Genomic DNA, 20,076 nt, shown 5'->3' on the forward strand with positions numbered 1-20,076 from the left:
GATTTATGACAGCGCTGAACCTTACACTTTAGGTTGTTTGTATAAACAAGCTGTAAAAACTCATTGTGTGTGTGTGTAAATATTCCCACCTGGTCATACTCCTGCAGCTTCCTTAGTTCGTTGTGGGAGATGAGCTGTTTGACCTCAGCTGCATCGTACACAAACAACCGGTAGTTCAGATCTCCTACCCAGATCACTACACTGGACCACAGAATGGATGAAGAGTTATGCATTGTAACACAACAGCATGTAAAGTCTTACAGTAACACCATAAGTTTACACATAACATAAAACTCTACGAAAGTACATCTGTGACATGGTTACACCATTTTACAGTCCACTATTTACTTTGAAATTATGTTGAATTACATTCGTTTTTACCTCAGAATTGTTTATTGGGTATTCAATAACATAATCACCACGGCACTTTGTAAGTACTATTTCAAATAATTACATGTATTATGGGCAATGACGACTACTGTAAGCCCCTTAGGTCTTGAAATACTATTATTGAGAACACATGCCCAATGCATTGCCCAATGCTTCACACTAAGTGGTATGCTAGTGTGGTCATTGGATCAATGCCTATGACTTTACAGTATGGGTCTTGTAAGGGACTGACTCGTGTTTGACGATGGTGAGGGGAGGGTGGTCTAGCAGGTGGAAGCTCATGCGGGCACAGATGTCTTTGTAGTCCTGGTTCCTCCTCTCAAAGTCCTCGACGTGGGCGGCCAGGTGGGAGTTGACAAAGCAGAAGCTGGTGTTGTGGAACACAAAGCGCACCGCCACGCCTCCCTTGTTCCCCTAATGGGAAAAGAAAGCATTGAATGTTGATTGACTGATTTGTTTGTTCAGTGAAGTGTCCCCCAACAGACGCTCAGCCCATCAAAACTTAAGACATCTGTGGCGTTGTCTTTAATTGTCCCCAGCACAAGGTGCACCTGTGTAATGATTGTGATGTTTAATCAGCTTCTTGATATGCCACACCTGTCAGGTGGATGGATTATCTTGGCAAAGAAAAATGCTCATTAACAGGGATGGTAAACACATTTGTGTGCAAAATTTGAGCGAAATAAGCTTTTTGTGCGTATGGAACATTTCTGGGAACTTTTATTTCAGCTCATGAAACATGAGACCAACACTTTACATGTTGCGTTTATATTTTTGTTCAGTGTATTTGCGCATAAATATAGTGTATATGTTCTGTATACCTACCTATAAAATGGTATAAAGTTATAAAGTTGATTGGAGAAATAGGAGAACAAACACTTCCTCTTACTCATTCGTACCATTTTTCCCATGATGCCAGTTCCCACTTGCTCTGCAGCCACTTCTTTGATGTGATTCTTGTGCACCTTGTTGACATACACCACCAGCATCATGCCCACTAGTCGGATGGTGCGCACCTGCGGGGACAAATGCATCCATTGTGGACGACATTCATATCCAAATAATATTACGTCTATTTGTGTATGAACAAAATAGATTGATAAGGGCATCTGCTGCCATTGATAAGTGTGTGATTACGGACATTATTTTACGTAATTACAAGAATGTAATATTTTTAGTTTAGTTGATTGAACCATTCCTGTTTTACACGGAAAATGAGAAGAGACCTCTCACTGGCTCACCCTTTTGTACTTGGCTTTGGGGTGAAGACTTCTCTCCACAGCCTCCACCCACAGCTGCTCCTTCGACGAGTCCAGATAGAAGAAGGCCTCTGTGCTCAGGTCCAGCTCCTGGAAACTACAGCACCCAGAATGCACAGGGAAGTCAGTGTTTCAATGCTTAGTAAAGTGCAATCAGCACTCATGCATGGGAAAGTGCACAAAAACACTCTTTAGAGTATGCAATGAAATGTAGGTTATAACTAAGTCCATCCATCATTAATGATGTGGCATTCAGAGGATCCGTTTCCCGAAAAGTATGTTATTTGCACAATTCTGGGTTGTATTCACTAGGCCCCAAACGGAAGAATACCTGAGGTTGTCCGATAAGAAAAGCTTGTTGCTTGTTTCTGTTTTCCAAAGCAAAACATTTTGCAACGGTGTGCACTGATGAATACAACAGGTACATTCACTCATACATTCTGTGTAGAAGACATCGGATACTCAGATAGACATGTCACTGACCCCAGAGCGTAGACGTCAGGAGGTTCTTGGTTACAACACAGCCAGGGCTCTAGACTGCTGTCTGGGGACTGGCCGTTCACATTCCACGTTCCGGTAAACAATCTGAAACACACACACACACACACAACAGTCTTATATAGACATTCACATGCTTAAGTGGACAGACACATACGTGAGTAGACTGATAGGGTTGCAGGTAAGAATAGGGACAATGGCTCAGTGAGTGAAGGTAATTTTTAGAACAATGCAGGATCCTGCCCACTACAGCCTCCAGAAAAATGTATAATAACTAAAATAGGCGCATTTGATTTAATCTCACCAGAATGGAATTTTAAAAAGGGTGATGCTGCTATAATCCCCTTTCAATCGATCTCCTCAATGTTCTGTCCAGAATCACAACTGTCTACTGCAGGGGAGCACATGTAATGAAGCTGGCTCAACGAATCACGCTTGTGTGACGTTACCTTGCCGAGACCTGAATACTCGGATTAGCTCTCCAAGGTAATGCCTAGTGTTTCGCTTGTGGCACAGAGACCCGGGTTCAAACCCCCAGTCGGTCACACACACCCCCACAAACCAATGGGCACTCACCTGAAGTCCTTGATGTCCACATACTCCTTCTCCTTCTTGCCCAGGCGGTGTTTGATGAGGTACTCTCTCTGGCCGGCCTGAGTGGAGAACATGGCATTCCGCATGCTGTTGGTGGTGGGGCTGTCGTTCCACGAGGTGGGCCGGTCCACTGAAGTCCTAAGACTGCAAGATCAAATGAGCTAAGTCATCACCACAGTATTTCCACATCATTATTTTCCAAGCAGGGTGTAAAGCCGACACATCAACAACTAGGCAAGTGGTCACCAACCGATCGAGAAATCTCCAAGGCATTAGTAGGCGATCACCAAACATTTCTATAGAAAAGCCAACAATAAAGCCATGTGTTCCTATTTTTTTTGTTTAGCACTGTTGGCGGTAGGTGCACTTGATTCAGCAGCCTTAGGGCCAAGAAGGTAAAGTGTTCCCATTGTGAACCATTTCATGTGTCTGAAGGCAGAACTTGGCATACGTTCATGTTTAAGTTATTCAGCACTGTAAACACTTTGTTTAACACTTTTTATAAGTAATTCTGCTTACCTCCACTCACGCTACAACCAGCACTGCAGCTGCAATTAATGAGTTTATCAAAATGTTTCCATAAGCTTGTGTTATCATTAACGGCTTGACTTTTTAAAAATATATATTCGAGAAATATGACTTTCTCTGGTCATAGGAATAACAACATGAATTGGTGCATTTGAGGCAGAAATAATGCAGTGCGACTCGAATTTCGACCATCAGCTGGAAGGAAGACTGTGTCCCCTTTTTCTCAGCGAAGGGAGGGAGGGATAGAGAGTGGAGCGACAGTGAGTCGGGTGAGAGACAGCCTTATCGCTGCTCTCTCCCTCCCTCCCTCCCTCCCCTCAGACTGACAATCAGATGCAGGCCATCAGTCCAGTAAAACAAAAAAAAGCCAATTATTATCCATTACTAGTGTGGTCAAATACGAAACATTTCGCAATATAATTTCAAAATGGTCTGAGAGGAACAACATTGGCAAGGCAATTCATTGGCAAGGCAAGTATAGCCAATATGTAGTGATAATATATTGGGCCTACAGCACAAACATTAACTTTAATGTTGCATATGCTTATGTTTTTTAAGTCACGTTTATTTTGAAATCAGAAAGTGACCTTGACTCAAAAAGGTTGGTGACCACTGATCTAGGCCCTCTAGAAATAAATAGAGGCCCTCTGACACCAATTGAAGCCAAATACAGTTCTGTACAGGGAAAAATATCTCCAACAGGATGGGCATACTATGGCACCGTCCTACTGGTACCACTCACTCTGTTTTGGCAGGCGTGACGAAGGCAGCATCTTTAGCCTGTGTGGACGATGCTCTGTCTTTGGAGGTGGGGATGGGAGCGGGGGGGAGAGGATTGGAGGGAGTGTACGAGCCTTTACGTGGAGGTAGAGGGGGAACTGGAGGGGCTTCCCGGGGGGGCACAATGCGATTCTGCTGGTTCTTCTTCTCCTCCACTTTGAGGGAGTGGTTGAAGTTGTCCTCAAAGCCAAAGTCCGTGGCCAGGGAGAGAGCTGTGTCCTGTCTATCTGCTGAGATGGAAAGATTCAGATGTGAGAAACCCTGTGACATTCAACAAGTATTGATTCACTCCTGACCTCTTCACTGTATTGTGTGCTGATGTAAAATGCCTGAAGCACCATCACCCAGGTAGTTGCTAGACATAAGTGGGGGACAAGGTGAGTTGACCCTATAAAATGTCAAGCGCTTTGAGCAGCTGGAAAAGCACTATCTATATAAATGCATTCAATTTGAACTATATTATCCATGTGCATACCTGTGCAGGTTGTATCCATACCTGTGCAGATCTGGTTAGCTGAAGAGCTATTGGTGAGGTTGGGAGGCGGTGGCGGTACGCCGGTGGGCTTGGTATGAGTGTTGACAGCTTTATGGATCCCTCTTTGTGGAGGGATGGGTGGGACTGGGGCAGAAACTTTGCGAGGAGACGACATTATGGGAGCCGGTATGATGGGATCCATCACCTTGATCTGTGTGCTTTTGGACTCCACTGGAAGAAAAAAAATATATTATTATTTAAATACATCAAAAAATGTAAAAAGAGAACCTTGGGTTTGACGACAGCGCTGGATCACTTAAGAGATAAATGTTCTGAGTTACATAAGACAGCATTTCTGTACAAGTTGCAACCTGCATAGTACATAGTACCAAGAAATGCAGTCTTTCAAATGTGTATAGTTCCAAGAATGTACAGTAAATGTCATTTTTTGTGGATCTAAGGAGAAATGCAAATAGCAATATCACTACTCCCTTCAAAAGGATCCAACCCATTTTTCTATGAAATTTGCCATCTTGTTTCTATTGACCATCTCAAGCTGACATCAGCAGTTTCTGTGAATCATTATTACAATGAATGGAAAAACAGACTTATCTAGAGGGACAATCCAGGAGGAATAAGATTGTTGTGGATGTCATTCCAGAGTCTTCATATGAGAACTGGGCCGTATGAAGAAAAATGCTCAGTGAATAGCTGCAGATGGATCATACGAAGATTGAGGTGGAGCGCGCTTACAGGTCTGGAAAAATTAACCAGCCTAGGTGACAGACCCATGCCAATAGTGGTCAAGCTCCTGAGGTTTAAAGACAAGATGGCTGTTCTGGAGTGAGACAAAATCTTGAGAGGAACCAACATCTTCCTCAACCTGGACTTCTCTGAAGCTGTGCACCAGAGGCGGAAATAACTTATCCCAGCTATGAAAGCTGCCAGAGAGCATGGGAACATTGCTTACATTGACTATGACAGACTCATTGAACACCCTCCCTCCCAAAAGCCTGGGAGGAATGAGAGCCAAACATATTTATTTATTTTCTCTCCGTATTATATCTAGTTCCGTTTAACTGCCAAGGAAAGGGCTAAGGCCCATATTCATATATGCAGCCTTAGAAATAAGGTTCATGAAATCAATAACTTGCTGACTGACACTGGATAACATTCATATACTGGCCATCTCTGAAAGTCAAATAATTCCTTTGATGATACAGCAGCAGCAATACAAGGATAACATCTACAGAAAAGACAGGAATGCCTATGGGGGAGATGTCTCTAAATATGTTCGGAGCAATATTCTTCTTAAGCTTAGAGAGGATCTCATGTCGAATATTGTTCACGTGTTGTGGTTGCAGTTCATCTGCCTCATCTAAAGCTTCTTCTTTTGGGGTGCTGCTATAGGCCACCAAGTGCTAAAAGTCAATATTGTGATGAATTGTGTGTGATGTTAACAGAGGTCAATTTTCTGGGTAAAATTAACATTGACTGGTTAGCAATTAGCTGTCCTCTCAAGAGGAAGATTCTAACTGTGACTAATGCCTGTAATATGACTCAGGTTATCACTCAACAAACTAGAGTGCATACCAATATTGGATCTGTGACATTCACTTCTATTGATCTGCAGAGCTTTTGCTTCAAAGCAATATCAGTTTCCATTGGCTGAAGAAACCATAACATTGTGGCAATAACACGGAATGCCAAAGTACCAAAGGTTTGACCTAAAGTAATTTAAAAGAGATCATACAAAATGCTCTCAGGATTCTTTTGTTGAAGATGTGAAAAATTTTTGTTGGTCTGAAGTGTAATGAAGTGAATCCAGACGCAGCACTGGAAGTATAAAGTGAATCCAGACGCAGCACTGGAAGTATGAAGTGAATCCAGACGCAGCACTGGAAGTATGAAGTGAATCCAGACGCAGCACTGGAAGTATGAAGTGAATCCAGACGCAGCACTGGAAGTATGAAGTGAATCCAGACGCAGCACTGGAAGTATGAAGTGAATCCAGACGCAGCACTGGAAGTATGAAGTGAATCCAGACGCAGCACTGGAAGTATGAAGTGAATCCAGACGCAGCACTGGAAGTATGAAGTGAATCCAGACGCAGCACTGGAAGTATGAAGTGAATCCAGACGCAGCACTGGAAGTATGAAGTGAATCCAGTGGAAGTATGAAGTGAATCGACGCAGCACTGGAAGTATGAAGTGAATCCAGACGCAGCACTGGAAGTATGAAGTGAATCCAGACGCAGCACTGGAAGTATGAAGTGAATCCAGACGCAGCACTGGAAGTATGAAGTGAATCCAGACGCAGCACTGGAAGTATGAAGTGAATCCAGACGCAGCACTGGAAGTATGAAGTAAATCCAGACGCAGCACTGGAAGTATGAAGTGAATCCAGACGCAGCACTGGAAGTATGAAGTGAATCCAGACGCAGCACTGGAAGTATGAAGTGAATCCAGACGCAGCACTGGAAGTATGAAGTGAATCCAGACGCAGCACTGGAAGTATGAAGTGAATCCAGACGCAGCACTGGAAGTATGAAGTGAATCCAGACGCAGCACTGGAAGTATGAAGTGAATCCAGACGCAGCACTGGAAGTATGAAGTTAATCCAGACGCAGCACTGGAAGTATGAAGTGAATCCAGACGCAGCACTGGAAGTATGAAGTGAATCCAGACGCAGCACTGGAAGTATGAAGTGAATCCAGACACAGCACTGGAAGCATTTGTAAAATTATTAAATGCCAATTGTTGACAAGCATGCACCTGTTAAGAAACTAGCTGTGAGAACTGTTAAAGCTCCCTGGTTTGATGACAAATTGAAAAATTGGTTAAAAGAAAATTATGCAAAAGAGGCTGCTCAGTTGATGGAGTGATATACTGTAAATTGAGAAATGTCATGATTAAACGTAAAGAAATTATACGACAAAACAAAGATAAATGACATAAAACAATGGAAACATACTTTGGAGTACCTGAAATTAAGTTCATGGGTAATTTATAACAAAATATTTCTATATTGTCAATCATTTCAATGACTATTTCACAAGTAAAGTGAAATTACAATTTTACAGTGAACCATCATATTTGTGTATACTGTAAAACTTAAATTATGCGCAGTCTCAAATAGCCACCTGACCTTTTAATAGCCGTTGAACGGCACACATTTCAGTAAATAAATGCCCGTTTCAAATAAACGGTGGGTCTAAACTGATGAGGTTTAAATTTAGATTTGTTACATTAAATAATTCAGTAATGACAACAAAAAATTTCAATCATCCATTTGTATCACCAGTAAGAAACCGCTAGCCATTCGCTGCTAACAGCTGAGAACTGATAGCTAGCCATAGACATGTAGCTAACTGGCAATCAAAAAAACAGTCAACAACTTCGGGAGTACAGACCCAGAAAATCAGCTGGGAAAAATGCAGTCAAACATGAGAATAATTATTCTGTCAAGGAAAAAAAAAAATCTTCCCAAAAGAGACAAAATAAACCTGACAGTGTGTAAATGACAACACATTATTGCAGGAAATTAAGAAAGTAATTTAAATACTGGAAGTGAAACTGAAATTGCTGGAGTTAAAACATTTACTATGCAAATGAGCAAAAGCTGTGTGCCGTGCCTTATGAAAACAAAAGGCTGGCTCAAATAGAAGCCTGACTTAAATAAAAGCCTGTTGTGTCCAGTGATTCAGTGAATAAGCGCCTGGGCTATTAATTTAAGTTTTACAGTAAAAGATCAAATAATGAAAGAGAAGGATTGCCGTTTTGAATTTGGTCAAGTTAGTGTGACAGATGTCGAAAAACCATTGTTATCAATCAATAATGATAAGGCATGGTAGCAGACTGTATCGCCACCCATATTTGCCATATTTGTAACCAAAGCCTAAAGGAGTGTGTGCATCCACAGGCATGGAAGGAAGCTAAAGGAATTCCACTGCCTAAAAATAGTAAAGCACCTTTTGCTGGCTCTAACAGCCGCCCAATCAGTTTGCTACCTGCTATTTTTCAGAGCACAAGTTAACTACTGACTTCCAGCATGCATTTAGAGAAGGGCTTGTACTTGTACTGCCTTACACTTAGGAGTTTATCATTGGATGGCCAATTATCATAGGCAACTCACACTGACAAAGTTGTTGTGAAGATGGGGAGGGGTGTCTGTTATAAAAATATGTTCTGCATTTTGACACATGGTCTTGTCCCATCTTGATTTTTGTCCTCTAATATTGTCACGTGCTGCAACGAAAGACCAAGCAACGCTGCAGCTAGCTCAAAACAGAGCAGAACGCCTTGCCCTTAACTGCACATAAAGAACTAATATCAACAACATGAGAAATGTTACTGTGACAAATTCCAGATTGTCTGCAAAAATCAAATAACATTCAGCTCAGATTCCAATACATAAGACATGCAACCAGGGGTCTCTTCACAGTCCAAGTACAAAACAAATTCACAGAAACGCACAGTTTTATACAGAGCTATGATCGCATGGAACTCCCTTCCAATTACTCAAGCAAACAGAAGAATTACCTTCAAAAAAATGTATTAAGCCTCCCGAGTGGTGCAGTGGTCTAAGGCACTGCCTTGCAGTGCCACTAGAGATCCTGGTTTGAGTCCAGGCTCGGTTGCAGCCGGCCGTGACCGGGAGACCCATGGGGCGGCGCACAATTGGCCCAGCGTTGTACGGGTTAGGGGAGGGTTTGGCCGGCCGGAATGTACTTGTCCCATCGCGCTCTAACAACTCCTGTGGCGGGGCGGGTGTATGCATGCTGACACGGTCGACAAGTCTGCGGCGTTTCCTCCCGACACATTGGTGCGGCTGGCTTCCGGGTTAAGCGGGCATTGTGTCAAGAAGCAGTGCGGCTTGGCTGTGTCATGTTTCGTAGTACGCGCGGCTCTCGACCTTCACCTCTCCCGAGTCCGTACGGGAGTTGCAGTGATGGGACAATTGAATACCGCGAAATTGGGGAGAAAAAGGGGTAATTTGAGGTTAATTTGTGTGACTTTCCTTGTCTATCAGTGTTTTGTTACTTTCCATGTTCTGTTTTATGTGGACAGCAAGAGTGAGTAGCTGCTGCTTCTGCAAAAGCTAATGGGGATCCAAATTGCCACTGGTCAAAATTTGTGCACGGAATAGGGTGCCACTTGGGACAGTCAGAGAGACAGCGCGTGGGCAGTTTGGGTGGTATCTAGAAACTAGGAAGGAACTGGTTGATGTAAGAGGCTGTGTTGCAATATTTTTACAAGCTCGCTGTGACACTGCGTCCCAAATGGGACCCTTACTCCTTATATAGTGCAGCCTATGGGCCCTAGTCAAAAGCAGTGCACTATATAGGGAATAAGGTGCCATTTGGGACAATGTATCAGTGTGACCTCATTACAGTGGGCTTTCTCAATTATTAACCAGCAATGCCAAGGCAACCATTGACACAGACAGGAACTGTTCAAAACTTAAAAGGGCAGATTGTCATATTGAACAGTTACTATACCCCATCTAGCCAAACTGCTTCAGAACCTGCATTTATAATGGTTAAGGCTGCGCGACCGAAGGTAACCGCCCCTTTCTGCCCCCGCCCCGTCCCCTTGGTAGACTCTTCCCCAGAGCTTCGACATATCTGAGGAATGTCACAGGCAGGCATGGGTTCAAAGTGAGAGAAGAGAATGTAGAGATATATCAGTAACGTGAAGCAGTGCTAAGTGAATAATACATGCCCAAGGGAGTAGGGATGTCAGTCCGGTTCGGCAGTGTTGAGCAGTGTGAGAGAGAAGAGAGAGAGACTGGCTCACCTTGCTGCTTGGCTCTATTCACCTGGGAGAAGAAAGACTGGCTGCGCTCATCGTCCTGTAACTCCAGCACCAGCTCTGGGGCTTTCTCCCCTCTGACACAAATCCTAATGCAAGCTTGAGGGGCAGGGAGAAAGACAGATTAATTCAAACAAACACATTCATCATTGACTCACCTTATGGCCAACACAGACCCCTTCAATTCAAAACACTTCATTTTCAAGGGGCAATTATTGCTGGACATAGTGTGTGACACGGGCAGGAGTGACATGCAGACAACACATGGATAAATGAGTTACATTCGACACAAATATACCATTGACTCACTCACCACAACCATGGAGACAATACCCACGTCTACACGCATGTCTACCCACTATGCACAAAATTAGGTAAACAGTGATTTGGAAACAGTGACCCACTTCAACCGAGTGCAGATTGCCCCATTGCCATGGGCAACTCATGACCAACTTTTGCAACCAAATAAAGCTGCAGACACATCCAGGCATGGAGCTCAGGGCATTGCATGCTCTAAAAATGTAGCCAAATTGAATGTAGACCGACTGAAATGTTTTTATTGTAGTATTGTTGCCACAACACTGGTCTTGCACATAAGCTCATATTATAAAAAGGTAGAAACAACAACCTAATCCATTGTTTACAGTAAATCTCCATTAGAAACAATTCCTATCAAGACGGATGCACATTTTTAAAAGAAATGGAAGTATGAGGAGAAAAGTCTTACTTTTTAATGGTAAGTCAATGAACAGCGCTTCTTCGGCCTCTGAAATAAAGCGGGTAAAAAGAGGGGGGGAGGGGGGGTTATGTCGTGAGAAGGTTCCAATAGGCTCTTGCTGTTGACTTTGACTTGCTGTTGACTTTTAAATGCTGTCTAGCAAGAGAAAAGAAAGCACCTTGGACTTGTTGCACACTACAACAAGCAATAACCTTGAGTAAATACTCCTCCCATGGTAAGGAGTTAAGGAATGTGAAGTGAAATAGCTGCAGGATTTTGAGGAGAGAGGGACCCTGCATCAAAAATAACTGTTTCGTGACTGGAAGCACAAAAATTTCATATAAAAATCTCTGAAAACTAGCCTGTTGGAAGTTAATTTCAAAATAATTTACTTAGCCTGCATTACAAACTGCATGGAATTTAGTCTCAAAGGATAACTTAGAGAAACCATATGTGTACTTACGTCGCACTATCTGAAAATGACTGTTGATGGGTATGGACAACTGAGGTACCGGAGAGGACACAACAGCATCAGGGTTAGCCAAAACACCCAACCTGGAGGGAGAAGAGGAAATTATATTTAAATACAGCACCCTAAATGGTTGGTTTTCAGCTAAAAAGTTTAATTTGATCCAATTTGCATAATGCTTCATGCAATATAGTGAGCGAGAGGTTTTGTCATAGCGATTTCATGGACCTCATCTCAAAAAATGTATCAGGGAGGAAAAAAATAAATTTCTAAATAACTTGCATAATTTTTGCCGTTTCATGCAAGACATTCAAATGCAAGTGCAATGAAAGGAAATGTAAATGATTAGGTCTGAATGTTAGAGCTTCAGAGCTGTGATGCTAGGGTTAATATAGGGTCATATATCTCTCTCTCTCTCCCTGATGATGACAACGCAACAGCCAAAGAATCAGCGAACTGAAGCCGATTCCAATTGAAATCCATGAAAGACACTCAAATAACAGACAGCTTAACCTCATATGAAATGCTTACAAGGCCTGAGCTTTAATCCATATCAAATGGAGAGTTTGCCCGAGCTGTTACGTGGGTTAATGTAGGTCATGTTTCAGTCCCCAACAATGACTGTGCAGCAGCAGCCAGGGCACCGGGTTCGGCAGAACATGTCCACACATCCGTTCAAGTCTAACCAGGAAATGTGATTACTGTGGAGTTGTAGAAAATGATTCAACCCTGGCTGCTTGTCGGAATGTGTCAAGTCGGGACACTCCTTTCCAAAAAGGCTAGCTGGAGATCACTCAGTAAGTAGTACACCCAACTTTTTAAAAATATATATCAAATCACAATGTTTTATCCCCTTCGTAATTTAGGCTACATTCAACCCTGGCACCTCTCCTTGCAATCACTGCCTTACGAGCACTTTCAGCACATTTCCTTCAAGTTGGTAACCAACTATAGGCTAGTCATACAGAGGGCCTGGGACCTCTCTCAGCTTATGAGAGCAAAGCATAGACCTACGAGTCAGACTGGAGCAGGGCTTGGCTCAGTGTGTACAGTGTTGATGCATTTAGGTAGCTCCCATGCCAGTCTCATTAGAATCTAGGACATGGTGGTGGAATGCCGGTATAATACAGTGGCTGGTACTGGGGCTTATTGCCCTCTCTCTGCCACACACCAGATGTAATGTTGCTGAGTCTTACTGCTCTCTAAACAAAAACATCCAACAAGCAACCATGTGCTCGAGCTGCAGGCTGAGAATCTCCTCGTGTGAAGCCAAGATGGGTGCTGTAAACAGTTTACTTTGAGACGGTGGCTGTTCTGCTTGCTCCTGACTGCCCATATTAAGAACTCAGCAACAACGTGAGTTCAGTACTTTTCACTTTTATACTGAAACATCTGATTGCAGGAAAAGCCACTTCGGCAGCAGACTACATCAACATGAGATTCTGACGTGAAAACCACTAGGACATCTGAGATCTGTAATAAATGGCCTGCGTGCATTTGACAGTGAACTCCCATCAGGACACAGCGGATCAATTCAGGCTCTTTCTGGCATGATGCACTGAGGTCTATCGCTTTATGCTGCAGTGCTGCACTGTTTCTCTTTAGAGGCATACCTGGAATTATCACTCCACCTCAAATATTAAACTGCTAAAATTGTAACGACGCAACCTTGTTATTCAAGGTAGACTACAGTATACACAGCACCACAGCCAACATTGGTATGGTGGTTCTGCAGATTGTCTTGTAGAGATGGTTCACAAGAAGCAAAATGCCTTACAAGTAGCAGTCGGAGCGGAAGACGTTTTGCAATGCAATGTGTCATCTTAAATTGTGCACCACAGCTTGACAAAAATAAACCTGACCACTTGAGTGCAACTCATCATTATGTGCATGTTTGTTGACCCAGTCTGAGTGAGAAAGGCAGATATGAATAGGGCTTTGGCGGTCATGAACATGTGTCGGCCGGTAATTGTCATGCAAATTACTGCCGGTCTAACGGTAATTGACTTAATTAAAACGTAAACACTTTTAGCATCTCCAAGCCTTTTAATATACACCGTCACAATAAATCCATTATTTATTTTAGGTCTAAAGAAACATGATATGAAGAAAATGAATTTCAGAATAACAAAATATGAGTCGGCCTACTGTTTGTTATCTGGCTATGCGCCATGCCATAGGCTGTAGGCTACTTCAATTAGCAGACAAGATATGCTTATAAAATAATGGCACAGGACTTATGTTATATGATTTTATAGTAAGAAGGATATAATTTAACTTAGCTGTATAAGATAGAAATTATATTTTCACCATTCCAGAACGAGTGCACATATGAAGTGGCTACATTGAGCATAAAAGTGATCATTTGAAAAGGTCCTATATGCTAGATTTAGAGTTATTTGACAACTTTAGTTGTGAACGATACAAACCTTAGAATGTCTTAGAAATCAACACATATATGGGCTGCATGATGTGACTACACTGAGTATATAAAACATTAGGAACACCTTCCTAATATTGAGTTGCACCCATTTTTGCCCTCAGAACAGCCTCAATTCGTCGGGTCGTGGACTCTACAGTGTCGAAAGCGTTCCACAGGGATGCTGGCCCATGTGGACTCCAATGCTTCCCACAGTTGTGTTAAGTTGACTTGACGTCCTTTGGGTGGTGGACCATTCTTGATACACATTGGAAACTGTTGAGCGTGAAAAACCCAGCAGTGTTGGATTTCTCGAAGGCACTCAAACCAGCGCGCCTGACACCTACAACCAAGCCTGTTCAAAGGGACAAAACTTTTGTCTTGCCCATTCAACCTCTGAATGGCACACATAAACAATCCATGGCTCAATTGTTTGAAGGCTTAAAAATCCTTGTTAAACCGGTCTCCTTCCCCTTCATCTACACTGATTGAAATGGATTTAACAAGTGACATCAATAAGGGATCATAGCTTTCAACTGGATTCACATGGTCAGTCTGTCATGGAAAGAGCAAGGTGTTCCTAATGTTTTGTACTCTCAGTTTATAGGCTATTGATGATATGAAAAAGTCGCAAAAAAAGCTTGCGGTCTGTTCCTTGCCTCAGGCTGCACACACTGTTCTCTCATCATGATCAGACTATTCTCAATTTAACCTCATCTTTGCTAACATGTAAAAGGAGTTCAGATTTAGAATGGCCAGTTATTAAAATGGGCAGGAACAGGGGCAGGGTGAAAAAAATACCTAATCCGTATGCACTCGATTAGTGAATGGAGGCCGCTTTCCCATCGAATAGTGAATGGAGGCCTCTTTTCTCCCTGGTTTGTTTTTTTAATCATGCCGAGTATATAGCGTTTATAGTGGAGCAATGCTTAATATTAGAAGCTGAGAAATATATATAGAAGCAGTAGAAAGCTGGGATCCTTTTTTAGAGGCCACCATCAAAACTGTGCTTCACACAGGATAGCATTTAGAAATGTCTGGGCTTATAAGAACACTTATTTCACTCAAGTCATCAACCACTGTTTGAGTAGTATGCAGCCTCTCGCTGCATGGCAGGGGATATTCCACCCAAATTCTGTATGCCATGGACTCTCCAACCCTGTTCCAGCAACTACCCAGTGGTTACATTTGGGAAACAAAGTGAAATCTGCTTGGGAACATCTATAGTAACATGTTTTCACAACAAAACATACACTGCTCAAAAAAATAAAGGGAACACTTAAACAACACAATGTAACTCCAAGTCAATCACACTTCTGTGAAATCAAACTGTCCACTTAGGAAGCAACACTGATTGATTTCACATGCTGTTGTGCAAATGGAATAGACAACAGGTGGAAATTATAGGCAATTAGCAAGACACCCCCAATAAAGGAGTGGTTCTGCAGGTGGTGACCACAGACCACTTCTCAGTTCCTATGCTTCCTGGCTGATGTTTTGGTCACTTTTGAATGCTGGTGGTGCTTTCACTCTAGTGGTAGCATGAGACGGAGTCTACAACCCACACAAGTGGCTCAGGTACTGCAGCTCATCCAGGATGGCACATCAATGTGAGCTGTGGCAAGAAGGTTTGCTGTGTCTGTCAGCGTAGTGTCCAGAGCATGGAGGCGCTACCAGGAGACAGGCCAGTACATCAGGAGACGTGGAGGAGGCCGCAACAACCCAGCAGCAGGACCGCTACCTCCGCCTTTGTGCAAGGAGGAGCAGGAGGAGCACTGCCAGAGCCCTGCAAAATGACCTCCAGCAGGCCACAAATGTGCATGTGTCTGCTCAAACGGTCAGAAATAGACTCCATGAGGGTGGTATGAGGGCCCAACGTCCACAGGTGGGGGTTGTGCTTACAGCCCAACACCGTGCAGGACGTTTGGCATTTGCCAGAGAACACCAAGATTGGCAAATTCGCCACTGGCGCCCTGTGCTCTTCACAGATGAAAGCAGGTTCACACTGAGCACGTGACAGAGTCTGGAGACGCCGTGGAGAACGTTCTGCTGCCTGCAACATCCTCCAGCTTGACCGGTTTGGCGGTGGGTCAGTCGTGGGGTGGCATTTCTTTGGGGGGCCGCACAGCCCTCCATGTGCTCGCCAGAGGTAGCCTGACTGCCATTAGGCACCAAGATGAGATCCTCAGACCCCTTGTGAGACCATATGCTGGTGCGGTTGGCACTGGGTTCCTCCTAATGCAAGACAATGCTGGACCTCATGTGGCTGGAGTGTGTCAGCAGTTCCTGCAAGAGGAAGGCATTGATGCTATGGACTGGCCCGCCCGTTCCCCAGACCTGAATCCAATTGAGCACATCTGGGACATCATGTCTCGCTCCATCCACCAACGCCAAGTTGCACCACAGACTGTCCAGGAGTTGGCAGATGCTTTAGTCCAGGTCTGGGAGATCCCTCAGGAGACCATCCGCCACCTCATCAGGAGCATGCCCAGGCGTTGTCGGGACTTCATACAGGCACGTGGAGGCCACACACACTACTGAGCCTCATTTTGACTTGTTTTAAGGACATTACATCAAAGTTGGATCAGCCTGTAGTGTGGTTTTCCACTTTCATTTTGAGTGTGACTCCAAATCCAGACCGCCATGGGTTGATAAATTTTATTTCCATTAATAATTTGTGTGATTTTCTTGTCAGCACATTCAACTATGTAAAGAAAAGTATTTAATAAGAATATTTCATTCATTCAGATCTAGGATGTGTTATTTTAGTGTTTCCTTTATTTTTTTGAGCAGTGTATTTCATTAAAATGTTGACAGCCACTCACTCTGCAGGCTCGAGAAAGGAATGAAGGATAGAGGGGAAAGAAACACTCGGTGAGATATTCTGTAGCTAAAGGTGTCAGCCTAGTCATTATGAAAATATAAAAAATGCCAAACACAGATAGGCTACATATATGAAAACAATTGCAGCCTATTTGACTGATAAAACCTTAGCTTACAACCAAATACGGCGAGAAAAATAGACTTGCTTTCTAATTTGACGCGCTGACGCTGTAGACAGTCATGGCTGTCTGTTCTCTCGGTCACTCCAGTGCATTCTAATTCCAGGTGTTCTTTAAAAAAAATAAACATTTAAACGAACAAAATAAACCGCTTTTTGATTGATTTGGGCTTAATGGGCTTAACTCCAAGCCGCCCTGCACCATCAATGAACCAACAGCATCGTCTACAGGCTCATGGATACAAAGTTTGGACTGTAGCATAAGGTAACCAGTCCATCCATAATGAAAAATGCAGTCCACTCAAAGGCGATTACTAGAATTTGTTTAATTTTGCAGTAGAGGCTAGACCAATTAAGTACCGAAGACATCTTAAATCTGTTTTTTTCTCCCGTGCGTAATATGTGGTAGGATATTAGACTATGTATTGTATAATGCCACAATCATTATTTGATTTCATTTTTTAAATATATTTTTTTACAGATCTGGGGGTCATATATAGGCCCATGCGCATTGGTGTTTAGAATGAATCATCACCTTACAAAAAGCTGTCCATTTGTTTGCGTTTGGATTAGAAAACACATACACAACGGCCATGTTTTCCACTCAGTTTCAACCTGTTGTTGAATTTCTTTCATCAAATTGATTGATCACAGTAGGTGAGTTTTAAAAGCATGGTACTGTTTTGATGACAAGTGTTTGTCGTGATTTTCAATTGCATTTGCATTGTGGGTGGTTAGAGGGACAATAGAGTGCCGAGTACCAGGCCATTAGTGACCTGACAGTACGATAGAGTTGGGTACTACTAACGCATGTCCAGAGTGCGTAAAAGGAGATTACCATGACTCAACAGTTACGTGGAATTTGACTGCGGTCATAACTCATGACTGCCAGTGTGGTGGTCGGTAATACGGTCAACACAACAGCCCTAGATATGAATTAACATTACATTTCAGACAATGAATTCTCTATTGTTAGTACTTACATAAACTCCCCAGAGCACTCAATCAGCGACAATAGCCTGGGCTCCTTCTGACCAGACAGCCTTAGCTCCTGTCCTCTTACAGTTTGAACACCACTATTAAGGAACCAGCAGCAATCATGAGAGGGCAGGGACACAGACTAGGGCAGGCTAGTCTGTGTCCCTGCTTGAACATAAAACCAGAATATTGACTATGATTTTGTGAACAAATATTTTAGCCACTAACTATTCAAGACTGTCTACTCAAGGCTGTTGTGAAATTCTTCAAATGTATCTAAAGCCTATAATGCTTGTGGTATTATTAAAGAAACAAAATGTTAACTAAAGTTAGTACATTTGCACAAGCCTCAAAGAGTAAGGCATCATGACCATAGATTGTATGGGCCAAGCAATGGGTTATTTGGTTACATTGATAGCTACATTGTTTTGGAAACTGAAGCAAAAAAAAGCAAGCGTTTAGTTACGTTAGGCTGTAGGCATTCCACCAACACTGGCATGCACTTCTGAACATAGCATTCCAATCTAACTAGTTTAGTAACTAGGCTAAATGGGTTATCAAATCAATAAACATCTGACATGTTCAGAGTAGCACACCCAAACGTTTGACCCGCAAGACAGTATTAGCTACACGAACTGTCCTGTTTCAATTTACATTCAAATGCAAGCGAACCTAAACAGTTGGACAATATTCAGGAAGCTAACGTTAGCTAGCGTGCTAGCGTAACGCTAGCTAGGTTTTAAAAGCAGAACAAAAAAATGGCACAGACTTTCAAAAGGATATTGCCAAACACTGCTCGTCACGTCCGAAGGCCAAAGAGGAATCCATTATCAGCTATATAATATACACGCGTATGGTAGTTATAGGCAACTAGCTATATTTACTCGGGTCCATCCAGACGTTTTAGGCAAGGAAAGTTGTTCAATCCCCGGGCCCACCCCTGACCCGCGGCCTTCCGGGTGACAGCTGCGGGCGGGGGGCGGGTAATGCTAAGCTTGCAATAGGCTAGGTAGCTAGCTAGCTAATTCCACCATCAACCACTTGACAGCCAGTGCCGTGTGGTTACCAAGCGAGTTATCTAGCGACAATAGCCTGGGCTCCTTCTGACCAGACAGCCTTAGCTCCTGTCCTCTTACAGTTTAAACGCCACTAATAAGGAACCAGCCGCAATCATGAGAGGGCAGGGACACAGACTAGGGCAGGCTAGTCTGTGTGTGTGCTTCATTCCAGTTATCTGAATATAATGAGGTTAGGACACCATATCATATAAAACTTACATTAAGGAAAGATAACATGAAGTGACAAGAAAATAATGTCTACTAAATATTAATTTTCAGTCTAGCTTGGCTGGTTCAATAAATTGTTGCAAGAGGTAGGCTGCATGCTATGTTCATATGGCTAGACTGGTCCTGGCTTAAAATGTGTCATCCACACGCACACGGAGAATGCGTGCTAGCTGTGCTAATCAACATGCCGGTGGCATAATTAGCTACCTAGGTTTGATAAGAATGCCATTATATTGCTAGTAACTCCTCCATCGTGGCACCTTGTCTGCGGTGCTGTCTTCTCCCCTCTTCAATGGCAGGCTAGTTAGCCATCCAGCGGCTACATAAACCCGAAAACTCGGCACTTGCGTTGCGACCATTCGTGTACCACATTTGGTTACAGATTCACTCATGTGAACTTGCCCGCTTCGCAGCATTTGCGCACGGATACTTTCTCCAGAGCAGTGGGGACGAGGTCGTCCGGGGAAAGAAAACAGGCTACATCAGAACAGTCAATTGAATATCATTATGATAATCATAAAGCCTGTTCGTGTGTGAATTGATCATACCATAAGGAATGAGCCCACAAAAACCCTTTAGCCCCTCTACACTGTATTAGGGCAATACAGTACCTAATTAGGGACTACACTGACAAAACTCTTGGATCTATGTATTCAAAAACGTTTCCAGCTACTAATTTCTTACCTGGACTAAGATTATCAATAACGTGGATGAGGAAAAACAGTGAGAACAATGGAGGTCTGTATACCATAGCATGAGCTGGACCTACACTATGCTTGAGGATGGCGTCATCTACTGGACAGTTTACTGTAGGCTACATGAAGATCACCAACAGATGGAATTTAATGGTACAAAAAAGGCCTAAATC

General features: G+C 43.0%; 1 protein-coding gene across 14 annotated transcripts in view; it reads right to left on the reverse strand.

Moving 5' to 3' along the window:
- The window catches only part of LOC139391189 (OCRL inositol polyphosphate-5-phosphatase), a 39,298-nt gene extending 19,690 nt beyond the window's left edge, over positions 1-19,608 (reverse strand). For 2 of the 14 annotated variants that reach the window (XM_071138787.1, XM_071138783.1), the window contains exons 1-13: positions 18,704-18,955; positions 17,928-18,008; positions 11,519-11,610; positions 11,065-11,103; positions 10,323-10,436; positions 4,546-4,755; positions 4,012-4,276; positions 2,724-2,885; positions 2,133-2,234; positions 1,632-1,746; positions 1,290-1,406; positions 623-804; positions 90-201 (exon numbers count right to left, since the gene is read on the reverse strand). In XM_071138787.1, the coding sequence (XP_070994888.1) occupies positions 90-201; positions 623-804; positions 1,290-1,406; positions 1,632-1,746; positions 2,133-2,234; positions 2,724-2,885; positions 4,012-4,276; positions 4,546-4,755; positions 10,323-10,436; positions 11,065-11,103; positions 11,519-11,610; positions 17,928-18,008; positions 18,704-18,750 (1,638 nt within the window). In that variant the 5' untranslated portion in view covers positions 18,751-18,955. Of the gene's footprint in view, positions 1-89; positions 202-622; positions 805-1,289; positions 1,407-1,631; positions 1,747-2,132; positions 2,235-2,723; positions 2,886-4,011; positions 4,280-4,545; positions 4,756-10,322; positions 10,437-11,064; positions 11,104-11,518; positions 11,611-17,927; positions 18,021-18,691; positions 19,118-19,415 lie in introns of those variants that run through there. The other 12 variants (XM_071138786.1, XM_071138782.1, XM_071138793.1 and 9 more) reach the window with 9 other exon arrangements.
- Positions 19,609-20,076: the final 468 nt, after the last annotated feature.

Source organism: Oncorhynchus clarkii, chromosome 31 (genome assembly GCF_045791955.1).
Source record: "Oncorhynchus clarkii lewisi isolate Uvic-CL-2024 chromosome 31, UVic_Ocla_1.0, whole genome shotgun sequence".
NCBI lineage: Eukaryota > Metazoa > Chordata > Actinopteri > Salmoniformes > Salmonidae > Oncorhynchus > Oncorhynchus clarkii.